The sequence below is a fragment of the Nuphar pumila genome, chromosome 13, assembly GCF_984573655.1.
Source record: "Nuphar pumila chromosome 13, dmNupPumi1.hap1.1, whole genome shotgun sequence".
Classification (NCBI taxonomy): Eukaryota; Viridiplantae; Streptophyta; class Magnoliopsida; order Nymphaeales; family Nymphaeaceae; genus Nuphar; species Nuphar pumila.
The window spans coordinates 95,672,870-95,687,101 of NC_143261.1; the positions used below are offsets into that span (position 1 = coordinate 95,672,870).

Consider the following 14,232-nt stretch of genomic DNA (forward strand, 5'->3'; position numbering starts at 1 on the left):
ACCCAGAAAGCGGGTTATCGGTTCGGTTTCATACCAGATCCGATTCAATCCGATGCCCGTCCCGATTTTCTCACCCGAGTCTTACGGAGATCGCAGGCGATTCCATCAGACGGTGATGGGCGTTGACACGCCAGATGAGATTGCCGGTCTCTGTTACGGATTCGGTCGGCGTAGATGGCAACCACCAATTGGATATTCTGGCGGAGTCCCACACGACTTGTTGTCCACGTGGCAGTGGGATCCAATATCCTGTCAGGGTTGTTCGCTCCACGCCACCTGACTTCTCTCTCTCTCCATTTGAGCCTCGATGGCTTGTCCCTCACTCGTCGTTGTCTCTAGGGCATGAATTTTTAAAATTTTTTAATCAACAAAAAACTATTTTTGATATTTTAGTAATAAGAATACTTTTTTATTCAAACAAACTTTAAAACAATAAAAAAATTTGTTGATACGTGTTAGTGACAGACTGCACGTGTCATCAGAGACACGCTGCAAAAATGGCGTGTCCATACAGAATGTTAAAAGGGTTTATACGGAAGAACATGCTTTAGGTTGAATGAATTCAATGAAAGAACTTGAGTATTATGAGTCATTGATTTTTTACTTTTCTGAAAAACATACATGGTCATAATGAGAATAGATTCTGCAAAAACACTTCAATCATGATTTCTGTAAGGGCTTAACAAAAACAAATCATGACTATTACATTTCTCTCTCTACATACCTACCATATAATTTAAAATTTTTTTTGCTGTCTTGAAGTATTAAAAAATAGAATTCACAAAGTTGGTCATGTTTATAAACATGGGAACGAGTCTACCAATTAACAACTTGATTGAGGCCTTTCACTGTTACGTGGAGAGATGAAAAAGTTTTTTTTTTTCTTTCTTCCCCCTCCATTTTTCACGTTTCACTTGTTTCAACTTCCATCCAAATAGATATGAAAGAAGATTTTTCCTCTTCCCCTCTATCCATTTCATGACATAGGCACATAAAAAACAGACCACTTCTTATGAAATGGTTTGAATTTGAACACATGATCATAGCAAATAACAAATCATATTATCTGATCCCCAACAAGGGCAAATTTGTGATTCAAAGGTACACAGTTACACTCCCCGGGGACACATTTGTCATTAGCAGGACACTCATTTAGTCAGGTACTCGGGTCAGCGAAACAAAAAACATAAGTATATATAATGTACCTATACAAATCCTTTCTCATTACCGTTTTCACCTGTTCCTTTCTCTCTCTCTCTCTTGGGAATCCAACCATTATCCTGCTTTCTGTTTTCAACTTTTCTTTCCTTGGTGGGGAAGAAGAAAGAACAAAAAGCGACACAAAGAGAAGAACATGCAGCAGGCTATAAGAGGAAGGGGAGGTGTTTGCGGCGGTGGATCATGTACAGGAAGCTCTGCCAACGGTTCAATATCAACAGTGTCTAAGATTGACAACGGCGGTGGCCACACAGAGCAGGATTACATTGGCCTCTCTGAGGTCTCTTCATACCCCTGTGCTGGTTTGGTGAACCAGAGCCAGGAGGGTGGCATGGAGTTGAAGGACACGGACCTCAATCTTGGGCTCAGCTTGAACAGTTTGAGTGGGAGGCAGATTGATGAGAATGGTGACAAGTACAGGAGGAACAACAGCAACAGCAATAGGGTCGGGAGGATACTGACTGCAAAGGACCTCACAAACATGAACCCATCAATGGTTTTCAGAAAGACTGGGAGGGCTCGCAGTGAATCTGCTGATGCTGATTCGGTTCAGGGGGTGACCTCTGTTCCAAGGTAAAAGAGCAAGAGAGAAGGCAATATCTTTATTTTTTTCTTTTGTTTCTTGTGGTTTAGCCTTGTTTTCCCCTTCCTTTTGTATGACTGAAAAGCAAGTCTTAGGCGATATCTTTCTTTTCCTTTGTTTCTTGTGGTTTTTTAGCCTTTTCTTTTTTCTTATATGAACGAAAAGAAAGTCTTGGTGTGTTGGTTTTATTTCTTGTAATTACTTTTGTTGGTTTTGTTTATTGTGTGTTCATATATTTTTTGGTTTGGAGCATGGGGATGGAAGAGAATGACGGGGATTCTCCTTCGCACTCTTTTCTTATATTTATTATGGGTTTTAGTGGATAAAAAATTTGAGTCGGTGCTAATTTATGTGCTCGTACATTTTCCTTGTTTTTCTTAGTTTTCTTTTCGTTACTAGTTTTAGTTGTTTTTGCTGGCCTATTTGTTGGGGTATTATTGATTTTGGAGTTTTCTATCTTGGTGTTTGCCTTATTTCATTCTTGGTCTCGTTTTATTTCATTGCTTTGTAGGAAGAACTATCCAGTATGGTTTCTTCCTTTCTTTGTCTTCAATGATCTCTGTCCTACATTACCTATTCTTCGCGCTTATGTTTAGTGGCTTGAAGTTGTTTTGTTTGATGTTTTTTCTGTTCTGATGTCTATGTGGGTACCGATGATTTTGTAATATTATACGTTTACTTCATCCCAGCACTCTTCTTTTCCCGTTTCATGTTATTTTTGTTTCTGAATTTTCTTACGTAATTTTATCGGTTGCCATTTTATTCTGGTGAAATTTTATCTTGTTATTGTTACCCTTGCATGTTATGGCATGTCATAAATGTTTGCATTCGTGAATTCTGATTTTTTGGATTTTTCATATAAACAATTTTGTTGTTCCAACCTTGTGATAAAATGGATTTAAGAAAAGAGATCTCAAGCCCAGAGGCACGGTATTAAGATCACTATCTTTAGAACTTCAATCGCCCCATTCCGAGAATTCCAAAGATGCGAAAAAGGGGTTGGTTTCGACTGAGTTTCCAGGATACAACTAGGCTTGAACCTTAAGATAGTCATCGGAAGCAGATGACCTCTCTCACACCAGAACTCTGCAAGCCAAAATGGGGAAGAGATAGAAAATTGGAGAGTCAGAAATTCGTATTTTCAAAGGACAGAAGAAGGAAGAGATTTATAGAATTTTTTAGAAAGATCAAAACGTTTTACGATAAATGAGATTAATGGCCATAAATCCGACGGTTTGAAATAAGGGCGAATAAGGTCCTAAACGGTCACCCACCTTTGACTATGTTCAAAGGCCTTTAAAACCGTTCAACAGTCACCATGCATCATAAAAAATATATTAAAACCTTTTAAAAGGCCAGGCAATTCGAAAACTGAAAGGTCAAAATGGACCTTTGCACCTCATATGCACCTTGCACCGCTGCGAGCGTGCGAAGTGCAAAGTGCGCCATCCTGCGCACACACGCACGTGCTTGCATGTGCGCGAACGGTGCGTTCGTTTCTGCACGATGCGCAACAAGGTCCACAAGCCACTCCAAGACACTTGGATTATCAAAGTAAAGAATAAAGAACAAACTCTCTATTTAAACCACTCGAAAAACTTATTTTTCTTAGATATGAGACTAAACTTAAAGCACTTTTGGTAGGAACAAAATCACCAATTTTAAAACTTTTCTAACAACAATTAGTAATTCTAATATAGTGTCATCCAATCGTCCTTTAGGGTGATTTGTTTCTATGTATACTTATTTTCCATACTTGTTTGTAGATTTTAATTGATTGTCTTCTGAGTTGTTTTGAGTGAATGATTGTGAGAATTCATGATCTTGGAGTCTTAACACTGATTATATCGGTCAATTGTTTTTTTTTTAATGTTTTTAATCAATATTTGCATTTGTGAGTCTTTAATTTAGGTACTGGGTTCTTGAAACTGTCTTCTGCATGGTCACATGATACTCTATGTTGTTTGTTTGTTGCACATTTTGGGTGATTTCTTCTCGATTTTTCTTGCTCTTCTTCCCTTAGCAAGTTTGTCCTTTTTAGCTGTTTTGTTTTTTCTCTTGTGTTTGTTTTTATCTTTTTCTTTTATGTTTTGGTAAATCTGGTTTGATTTTTTCCCTTGTTTTTACTGCCTCAATTGGGTTTGTCCCTACTGAGCATTTTCAGTGGCAAACGATTTAATATTTGGTTTTGCTGTTTAATTTGTTCTCCCTTATTTTTGTTGTAACATTTTGGTTGTAAAGCCCAAGATTTTTTGAAAAAAAAAAATGGACCTGGGATCCAACCCGAACCCGGGTACCCTAGAGACCCGTGCCTATTTAAAGGCATGCAGGGCATGGCTTTTGCGTGGCAAGGCACACAAAAAGACTTCCCAATGCAAAACCCTTCCCCACTTGTTGCCTCTCGCTTTTGCCCGACGAACCCCCTCCGTCCATGCAGTTCGTCGGAGCCTTCTTCGACCTTCGAGCTCTGGCTTGGCGCTCGTTTGGGCCCTTGTCGGTGATGTCGACCTTGTCGTCCACCTCTCTTTCTCCTCTATCCTCTCTTTCTCCTCTATTGTTCATTTTCCCTCTCCCTTTGTGAGCCCTCTCTCTCGCTCGCCGTAATTCGACAACCCACTCCAACAACCCCCACTTCACGGTCGGCTCTCTCCATTGTCTTATTTTGCCCTTTGTGCGCGGAAAGTGGAAGGGTGCCTCGGCCCTCCCCCTTGCTCTCTCTTGTTGGGTCAGCAGGTCGAGTCCCCCTTGTGTGCAGGGGAGGGGCCCCCTTGTGTGCAGTGGAGGGGCTGAACCCCTCCCTGTTTCCTATGTGTGTAGGTCCCTCCCCGCTCCCTCTGTGGTAGGCAGGGGTGAAGCCTCCTTGCCTCCCTCTTCGCTTTTGTCAGGTAGGGGCTTCGCCTTTGCCTCCCTGGTTACCTTCGTCAGACGGGAGCTTAGCCTTTGCCTTTGTCCTTTTTTTCTGGCAGGGGTTTTAGCTCTTTCCTCTTGACCCGTGGAAAGGCAGGGGCTGCCTCTTTTCATTTTGTCAGGCAGGGCCCTTGCCCACTCTGATTTTTGGCTATCCCCCGTTGCTGCCCCTTTTTGCTATCTTTTTATTTTTAACATATTAACATGATTGTACCTTGCTTGTGACTTGTGGCCCGAGACTCTACCTTTGCTCGCAAGCATATGCAGAACCGTAACCCTTCAAGATAGGAGAAAGTTGCGCAAAGGATAATGGATGAATTAAAAATTAAAGCAATTAAAATTAAAGACTAAAATAAAAAAGAAATGGCCAAGGACTATATATATATATCAAGAATGCGGTTTCAGAATTCTGTATTTTTGTCATCACGTTTTATGTGTTTTGTATTTACGTTCTGTTGCTGTCGCGTTTTATGTGCTCTTACTTTCTATATTTATTATATTTATTGCACTTTTCAGTTTTTACATTTATGTTTTTATTTTCTACCGCCGCTGCGCTTGATGTGCACAAGCTTATTTTTCTTCATTTTTCTTCTGCCCTTACTTTTTTTGCATTTACTTTTCTGTTGTCGCGCTTTATGCGCGCATGCTTTGTTATCGCCTTTTCTGTGTTGCCATACCTGGTGCGAGGTTTTGCTTATGTTCGTCCAATGCAAGCCCCACCTATCAACTTTGCTCTTTTCAAGAAAGATGATATAGGTGCTTTCGTCACGAGAAGAGAGTTCTTCGTATGGGACTTTGACTTCTCGAGCGCAGTTGTGCAGCAGTGCTGAAGCATTCTAGCATTTGGCCCCCACCCTGAGTCGATGCACTTAGGAGAGATATGTCAGATCTTTGGCAATCTTAGAACATGTATGATATCTGTTTCACAAAGTTTTAGCATGTTAGACTTATCTGTTGTACATTATGTTGTTTCCAAACTCTGTGTTGATATGTCCTCGAGAAACCCATATCCCTCTCATTGTGGTTATACTTTTAGACAATGACGTTGCGTACTACGATAAATAGGATGTGAGGTCTATGATTACCTCGAACGTGCAATGTCATGCGATTGAAATCATATAATGGTGATGTTTTTATCCTCACAAGTAAGTTGACCTTTCTCATCGTGGTTGTACTTTTATACATGTACGTTGTGTGCTGCGATGAGTAGGATGAGAGGGCGGTGGTAATTTTGAAACGTGCAATGAAAAATTGTTGAAATCACATAATGATGTTACGTTTTCATAAGCAAGATGCTCGAGTGGGTCTACAGGACCAAAGCATGGGAGTTAAGTAACACTTGTCGCGTCCATTTGCCTCTTGCGGTTCATCAAGAGAGAGGATGGATGGTACAAAAAGTTTGATGGACAAGTTAACAACCACTTCATGAGCAAATGACTCCGCTTCTCTAGTCATCAGAGTTAGGGGAAAGAGATTACCGAACATTATCCTAGATGGTTTCTCCATTGGACATCTGTAAAAATTGGATGCATCCTTTGAACCCAGGCCTTTGAGAAATTCTCTTGGTCATTGGCCGTCCCCTTAGTAGGGGTAACTAAAATAAGTGGCATAATAAACCTTCAGATTAGTTTCGGTTGTTTTTACGCGTTGTATTTTGTGCGTACCCGCAAGATCAGTTAATATCGAAACAAAGATTATCTTGTTCTCAATATTAATTTGTTGTGCATTTTGAGATTTATGAACTGTTTATTGCTTATGCTTGCATCTTGTGTTAATTAACTGCTTATAGCTTGTGACTATGAATTGCTTATCTTATGATATTTAACTGCTAATGTGCTTGTGAATTAAATATTCTTGCTGGAGATACATTACTTCTTGCGTAGGTAAATACTCATGCTAGTATAGTTTAATTTATGAATGAAACTGCTTATCATGCTAGTGCAATGTGCTTTGCTTTAATTTTTGGTTTCATGGTCTTATTTGCATACTGATCAGTTCTTTCGTGAAACTGACCTATTTTATGGGCGCAGGTGATGAATCTATCTGACAGCTGATGGCAGGATGCAAGATGGCTTGAGATTTCACTCCTGCTCGCAGTTTTGAGTCCTAGTTACCTATTTCGGTTTTGAGTTTTGTATAAGGGGAAACTCAAACTTTTGTATAATTTTTTATAGTGAATATTCAACTCACTAATTCTCTTGTCGAAATGTTTTGATAATTGAGGTTTTGATGGATTTTTACGGTAATGTACCCAAAATTGTCAACTTGTTTTGCTTTTAAAAAAAAATCGTTATCGTTGATAAAAACTCCGAAAAATGAAGGGTAAAGTATTTTTAAAAAAACTTTACAAGTTTGAAATTTTGGGGCATTACAACTTGGTATCAGGCAGTGAGTTTCGACTATCGAACAGCTACATCGCGTTGTAAGTACACCCTTTTGCTTTTAGTTTTCACTTCATGTTTAGATTGAATTGACGTGCCTCCTTTTATTTATAAGGATGATGAGGTCCTCGAACGAGGATTCGATTGATGAGTGGTTCGAGCAGAGGGAATTCGTAATGGATTCTTTCAACACTTTGGCCGAGGCAATCATAAACTTGGTTCGATCGCTGTGGGATCAGGCTCCCCCCTCAGAGTCTACTATTACTTTTGAGAAGTTTTTAAAGCTTGATCCTCCGACCTTCACGGGGAAGGTGGACCCAAACATGGCAGATAATTGGGTCAAGGAGGTGGAACGGGTGTTTCAGGTTTTGTCGGTCCCGGATGACAAGAAGACACTATTCGGGGCTTTTCAACTCAAGGACGACGCTCGCGACTGGTGGGACACGACCCGGGACATGCAGTTTTCGGGGGCTTCAATGATTCCATGGGAAGCTTTCAAGAGGGCTTTTTTAGGAAACTACTTTTTCCCTCATGCAAGGGAGAAGAAAGTGGAGTTCTTCTCTCATGCGAGGGAGAAGAAGAAATTGGAGTTCTTGGAGCTTTGCCTGGGCAACTTGAGTTTGAGTGAGTTTGAGTGAGTACATCGCCAAGTTTCAGAGGCTTGAGCGTTTTTGTCCCAACCTGTTCGAGGACGATCGCGAACGGGCCAGAAAATTTATTAGAGGACTTAAGGGAGGACTTCGTTATTGGGTCTTGACCAGTATGCCCTCTACTTTCTCTACTGCAGTTGCGGTTGTCACCGTTTTGAACGATGATTGGGAACGAGTCAAGCGTGAGCGGAACAGAAAGTCTGTTGAGAATGGTGGAAGCAACAAGCGACAACATACTGATGGCAAAACAAAGATACCCCCATTCAAGAAGCAAAATCAAGATAAAGGAATCGAGCCGCAGCAACAACCAAAACAGATATGTCCTAAGTTCAACTATGTCCATCCTGGACGGCCATGCCCCCTGGTGGCTGTTTGTATTGTGGAAAGATGGGGCATTATGTTCGAATTTGTCGTAAGAAGGCGGCAGGCTGGCATAGACGAACCGCAAGCGAAGGGCAGCAACAACAATAACAACCTTAGCAACAACTACAAAGAGAAGTGTTTGGCCGTGTCTATGCCACAATGATAGAACAAGAAGAAATTAGTGAATGGAAACTTTAATAGTTTTAAGACTTTTTGTATTTCAGTATGAATTTTGCCAAAGTTTACCGATGAAATCATATATGAATCTTTGTTGAGATTGATTTTTTTGCTCAAAACTTTTTTAAGAAACTCTATGAGTAGTCTTGATCACTCTAAACGCTTATATATCTGGGATCACACACATGTGGTGCATCCTCATCAATACCGACCAAGTAAGATTATGATCTCTACACATAACCTTCACAGGAAATTTCGAGGACAAAATTCTTTTAAGGTAGGGTGTAAAGCCCAAGATTTTTGAAAAAAAAAATAGGCTCCGGTCGGATGCAACCCTGACACGAACTCGGGTACTCTAGAGACCCCCCCCCCCCCTTTTAAAGGCATGTAGGGGAAGGGTTTTGCAAACGCAAAACCCTCCCCCCTTTGTTGCCACTCGCTTTTGTCGCTCGACGCCCCCCCTCTGTCCCCTACAGTTTGTCGGAGCCTCCGCTTGCCTGGCTTGCAGCTCGTCGGAGCCTTCGTTGGCGATGCAGGACTCGTCGACCACTTCCCTTTCTCCTCCCTCGCTCGTTTCCTCTCTGTCGCCCCCTTTCCCTCGGGTGAGCCCTCTCTTCCGCTCGTCGTATTTCGTCCACCCAACGCCGGCGACCCCCACTCCGCGTATATCCCGCTCAGGTGATCTCTTCCCCCTCTTTGTTGTCTTCTTCTTTCGCCCTCTCTGTGCGACAGGTGGGAGGGTGTCCTCCCCCTCGCTATCTCTCTTGTTGGGTCGGTAGGGAGGGGGGTCGAGTCCATTCCCTGCTCCCTCTGTGTGTAGGGCAGGGGTCGAGCCCCCTTCCTACTCCCTCCCTCTATGTGCAGGGGAGGGGCCGAGCCCCCTCCTTGTTTCCTCTGTGTGCAGGGCAGGGGCTGAGCCCTCTGCTTGTTTCCTCTATATGCAGGGCAGGGGTCGAGCCCCCTCCCTGCTCCCTTTGTGCCTTCCTAGTAGGCAGGGGCGAAGCCCCCTTTCCTTTCTCTTCACTTATATCAGGTAGGGGCTTTGCCCCTCCCTCTTTGCTCTTCCGGCAGGCAGGGGCGGAGCTTCTGCCTCCCTTGTTACCTTCGTCACCCTGCCTCCTTGTCCTCTTTTTCTGGTAGGGGTTTTTGCCCCTGCCACCTCCCGACCCATGGCCCCTGAGGCCCCTGCTACCTTTGGATTTTCGGCAAGGGGAGGGGGCTTCTTCCCCTGCCCCTCTTCGTTCTCCCGTGGCCTATCCCCTGTCGCTGCTCTTTCTTTCTTTGTTGTTTTATTTTTAACATACTAACATGATCGTACCTTCGTAGATTGCGCAACGAAGCATGCTTGCGCCTAGTGGCACGAGCCCATTCTCACGCTCGCAAGCGTACTCAGAACCGTGATCCCCCAAGGTAGGAGAAAGTTGCACAAAGGACAATGGACGAATTAAAAATTAGAGCAATTAAAAGTAAAGACTAAAAATGGAAAAGAAATGATTAGGGACTATATATATACACACACACGTACACTTTTAACTTAAGGATGCAGTTTCGCGGTCCTTGTCCTATTTACTTTTTTGTATTTACTTTCTGTTGCCGCCACGCTTTATGTGCCCATGCTTACTTTCTATATTTGCTTTTCTTCACCTACTTTTCGTTTTTACAATTTTGCTTTTATTTTCTGTCGCCGCGCTTGATGTGCACAAGCTTATTTTTCTTCATTTTACTTTTGCCTTTACTTTTTTTGCATTTACTTTTATGTTGTCGTTGCGCTTTATGCGCACAGGCTTTGCTATCGCCTTTTTTGTCGTTCATTGCTTTTATTCTGAGTTGCCACACCTGGTGCAAGGTTTTGCTTCTTGTGTTCGTCCAATGCAAGCCCCCACTTATCAACTTTGCTCTTTGCAAGAAAGAAGCGAAGTTGCGTACGGGTGCTTTCGTCACGAGAAGAGACTTCTCCGTACAGGACTTCTACTTCTCGAGTGCAGTTGAGCACCCTAAGTCAATGCACTTATGAGAGATATGTCGGATCTGTGGCAATCGTAGAACATGTATGATGTTATCTGTTTCGTAAAGTTTTAGCATGTCAGACTTACCTGATGTACATTATGTTGTTGCAAAACTCTGTGCTGAGATGTCTTCGAGAAACCCATACCCCTCTCATTGTGGTTGTACTTTTAAAAGGTACATTGCGTACTACGATGAGTAAGATATAAGGTCTATGATTACTTTGAACGTGCAATGGCACGCGATTGAAATCACATAATGATGTTTTTACCCTCACAAGTTGACTCCTTTCATCGTAGTTGTACTTTTAGACAAGTATGTTGCGTGCGACGATGAGTAAGATGAGAGGTTAGTGGTAACCTCGAAACGTGCAATGGTATATTGTTGAAATCACATAATGATGATGGTACACCTTCACAGGCAAGATGCTCGAGTGGGTCTACAAGACCAGAGCACATAGAATGGGGCGATAGTTAACTAACGATTCATCAAAAGAGATGGTAGACGATACAAAAACTTCGATGGACAAGTTGTTAACAACCACCTCACGAGCAAATGACTCATCTTTCCTTGTCATCGGAGTTAGGGGAAAGGGATTACCGAAAATTATCCTAGGTGGTTTCTCCTGTGGACATCTGCAGAAGTTGGATGCATCTTTTGAACGAGTGACCTTTTTGGGGAATTCTCTTTCGGTCATTGGCCCTCCTCTTAGGAGCGGACTCAGCTAGCTACTCGGGGTATCTAAAATACGTGTCATAATCAACTCCCAGCTTAGTCTCGGCTATTTCTACGTGTCGTGCTTTGTGCGTACCCGCAAGACTAGCTAATATCGAAACAAAGATTATCTTGTTCACAATATTGATTGGTTGTGCATTTCGAGATTTATGAACTGTTTATTGCTTATGTTTGTATCTTGTGTTAATTATTTGCTTATAGCTTGCGACTATGAATTGCTTATCTTGTGATAATTAGCTGTTAATGTGCTTGTGTAAATTAAATACTCTTGCTGGAGATAGATTACTTCTTGCGTAGTTAAATGCTCATGCTAGTATAGTTTATTTTCTGAATTAAACTGCTTATCATGCTAGCATAGTATGCTTTGCTTTAATTTTTTGTTTGCGTACCTGTCAGTTTTTTTTATAAAACTGACCCATTTTATGAGCGCAGGTGATGAGCGGGTCCATCAGACAAGCTGATGGCAGGATGCGGTTTGACTTGAGATTTCACTCTCTTGCTCGCAGTTTTGAGTCTTGGTTACCTGTTTCGATTTTGAGTTTTGTAAAAGAGGAAACCTGAACTTTTGTATAACTGATAGTTTTTTTTTTATAATGAATATTCGGCTCACTAATTCTCTTGTTAAAATGTATTGATAATGAGGTTTTGATGGATTTTTACGGTAACGTGCCCAAAGTTGTCAACTTGATTTGCTTTTCGAAAAAAATCGTTTCTGCTGATAAAAACTCTAAAAATGGAAGGTTTTCTAAGTATTTAAAAAAAAGGTTTACAAGTTTGAAATTTTGGGCCGTTACATTGGTAGCTAAGCTTTCATGAGCAACTTGGTTTTTTTTTTCTTAAATCCCTTTTGCCCTTTTACTACAATAGTTTGTTTTGTTTTGTCATCCAAATTGAATATTTCTCTTCTTTTTCTAACTACAGGTCGTAGGATGCTGGTATCGTAAGTTTTTTCATTTGTTTCCTGTACTACTGACCTTTTATTTTTTCTGAAAAATTTAGCAAAAATCAGGTTGTGGGGTGGCCTCCTATCAGAGCCTACAGAATGAACAGTCTGGTAAACCAAAGCAGAGTTCCAGCTGAGGAAGATGTTGGTGAGATGGGTAAAACTAAGAGCAGGCAGGAGAAAGCCACGCAAGGGCATGCAAAGTCTATGTTTGTTAAAGTTAACATGGATGGAGTTCCCATTGGTAGGAAGGTTGATTTGGACACTCATGCCTCCTATGAAACCCTAGCTCATGCGTTGGAGGAGATGTTCAAAAGACCTACTGCCAATGGAATCAGTGAGTTTCTGCCTGTGTTTTCTTCTTTACGCGCCTTATGCGCAATTGATCTGCTCACAGCTGTGAATTCCTTGTACTGAACTGGTTTTCTTTTGCTTCTGAGGCTTGCTTCAGGAGTTTCCAGTTTTTTCATTTTACCTTTTCCAGTAATTAATTTGAAGTATTTTTGAATCAGTTGTGTTCTTTCGGGAAAACATTTTCATTCTGATTTTCTCTCTTTTTCATTTCTTTTTGGTGTGTAAACTTGGGGTTGCTGGTAATGCTTTTACCTGTTGTAGGTAATGAAAGATACCCTGTTTACTGTAGACATGAAAAATTGGTGTGCAATTTACTGTAGATCATGAAATATCTTCCTGTAGTTTGCACATGAACTGTGGTGATCTCTCTCTCTGTTTCAGAGTTTGTTTTATCTCTTGTGGTGCATGTCTTGGTTTACTGGTTGTTGGTGTCTAATTTTAAAGCCCGTTTATTTTTCTTGGTATCTGTTATTAGGTCCAGTTTTTGCTTTGGAGAAGGAGAATGGAGTGATGAATGAAGGCAAATCTTCAAAGCTCCTTGATGGTAGCTCTGAATTTGTCCTTACTTACGAGGACAAAGAGGGAGACTGGATGCTTGTAGGAGATGTTCCATGGGGGTGAGTGCAATAACTCCTTCACGATCCAAAATAAAGAGGGCAAAAAAAAAAAACCACCACAAAGTTGACCCATGTATTATAAACCTTTCTTAATTTCCATTTATTTGTATTATCATTACAAAGATGACCCTTGCTTTCTTAATTACCATTTAATGATCTTATCTTTCCTCTTTTCTCCACAGCATGTTCTTGAGCACTGTAAGGAGGCTTAGAATCATGAGAACTGCTGAAGTCAATGGACTAGGTAAGTAGGTATATCTTGAATTTTTCTATTTTTTGTTGATATTTTAAAGCTTGTGTTTTTAATAGACTGATTCAAAATTATTAGCTTAGGGTTCGATTTTGATTCAAAACCCAATTCTGACAACATTGCAAATATTACCATTAACGGTGGCCTCATTGTAATCCTAAATGCTCTGGATTTTGAGATCTTTGTAACTTGTGTCGTCGCCTTCATGCAAATATAAATAGCTTTCCTCTTGTTTTTATTGCAGGTACAAGATTTCAGGACAGGGTTAACAGGTAAAGAAGTAAGTCATATTGTGAGTAGTCCATTTCCAATGGAGGATAACACAGAAAAAGAAAGGTGGAAGAAGTGGAATAACATTACTTTTTGCCACATTTAATGTTCATAACTCCTGTCAATTTGTTTGGTGTCTTTTTTTTTTCCTCTAATCGCCCCTTGTTTTTTTTCCTACTGGAAAATTCCATCTTTTTTGGTTTCTGCACAGCAGACACGCATCTCAGCTTTCTTTTGCCTTGTTGTGATGGCATTGTCTTTACACTTTTCCCCTCTGGTTTGTTATTATTCTGTGTTGCATATATCTTGTGACTAATGAAAATATGTATTTAGTAATGTAGATGTTTCTTACACGTAGAACTTGGAAGTCAAAAGAGTGCATATTCTTGCCCGCTTTTCTTTTTCATTAAAAAATTTACAAGATGCTTACTAATGCTTATTGGTGTGAATGTTTTCTCATTTTCTCTATTTTTTTAGAGTATTTTTTCACAATTTCTCTTTAGAGAGAGAGAGAGAGAGAGAAGGTTGCCTATCCAGTATAAAAATGTGTTCTACCTGGTCTCTTGTTTTAATCGATGTTGCACCAAGTCGGGGCTGCTGAGAAATGAGACGAACAGCAGGTGTTTGGCTTGTGGTTTGACTCATCAGTGATCGCAAGTACGTCAGGCAGAGTCAGCACGGTTAGATCTCTGATCCTGGGGTGTGTAAAAGACTCGGCAAACTGAACACGAACAGCAGGTGTTTGGCTTGTTTGGCTTGTATAGGCTTGTTGTAGTAACA

The 14,232-nt window shown here is 41.0% G+C and overlaps 2 protein-coding genes across 2 annotated transcripts; both read left to right on the forward strand.

Moving 5' to 3' along the window:
* The first annotated feature begins 1,328 nt into the window (after positions 1-1,328).
* On the forward strand, positions 1,329-6,836 carry LOC149819303 (uncharacterized). Its single transcript, XM_089983955.1, has 2 exons — positions 1,329-1,791; positions 6,739-6,836. Exons 1-2 carry the CDS (start codon positions 1,355-1,357, stop codon positions 6,740-6,742), a joined length of 441 nt encoding a protein of 146 aa, XP_089840081.1. The 5' UTR covers positions 1,329-1,354; the 3' UTR covers positions 6,743-6,836.
* A 4,614-nt stretch (positions 6,837-11,450) lies between these two features.
* On the forward strand, positions 11,451-13,553 carry LOC149819304 (auxin-responsive protein IAA13-like). The gene is made up of 4 exons (XM_089983956.1): positions 11,451-12,298; positions 12,791-12,932; positions 13,115-13,176; positions 13,427-13,553. Exons 1-4 carry the CDS (start codon positions 12,061-12,063, stop codon positions 13,456-13,458), a joined length of 474 nt encoding a protein of 157 aa, XP_089840082.1. The 5' UTR covers positions 11,451-12,060; the 3' UTR covers positions 13,459-13,553.
* Positions 13,554-14,232: the final 679 nt, after the last annotated feature.

Coding starts and splice junctions, on each gene's coding strand:
- LOC149819304 (XM_089983956.1), top strand. CDS start 12,061: ATGAACAGTCTGGTAAACCAAAGCAGAGTTCCAGCTGAGGAAGATGTT. Junction 12,299..12,790: donor ACCTACTGCCAATGGAATCA/GTGAGTTTCTGC, acceptor ATCTGTTATTAG/GTCCAGTTTTTGCTTTGGAG. Junction 13,177..13,426: donor TGCTGAAGTCAATGGACTAG/GTAAGTAGGTAT, acceptor TTTTTATTGCAG/GTACAAGATTTCAGGACAGG.
- LOC149819303 (XM_089983955.1), top strand. CDS start 1,355: ATGCAGCAGGCTATAAGAGGAAGGGGAGGTGTTTGCGGCGGTGGATCA.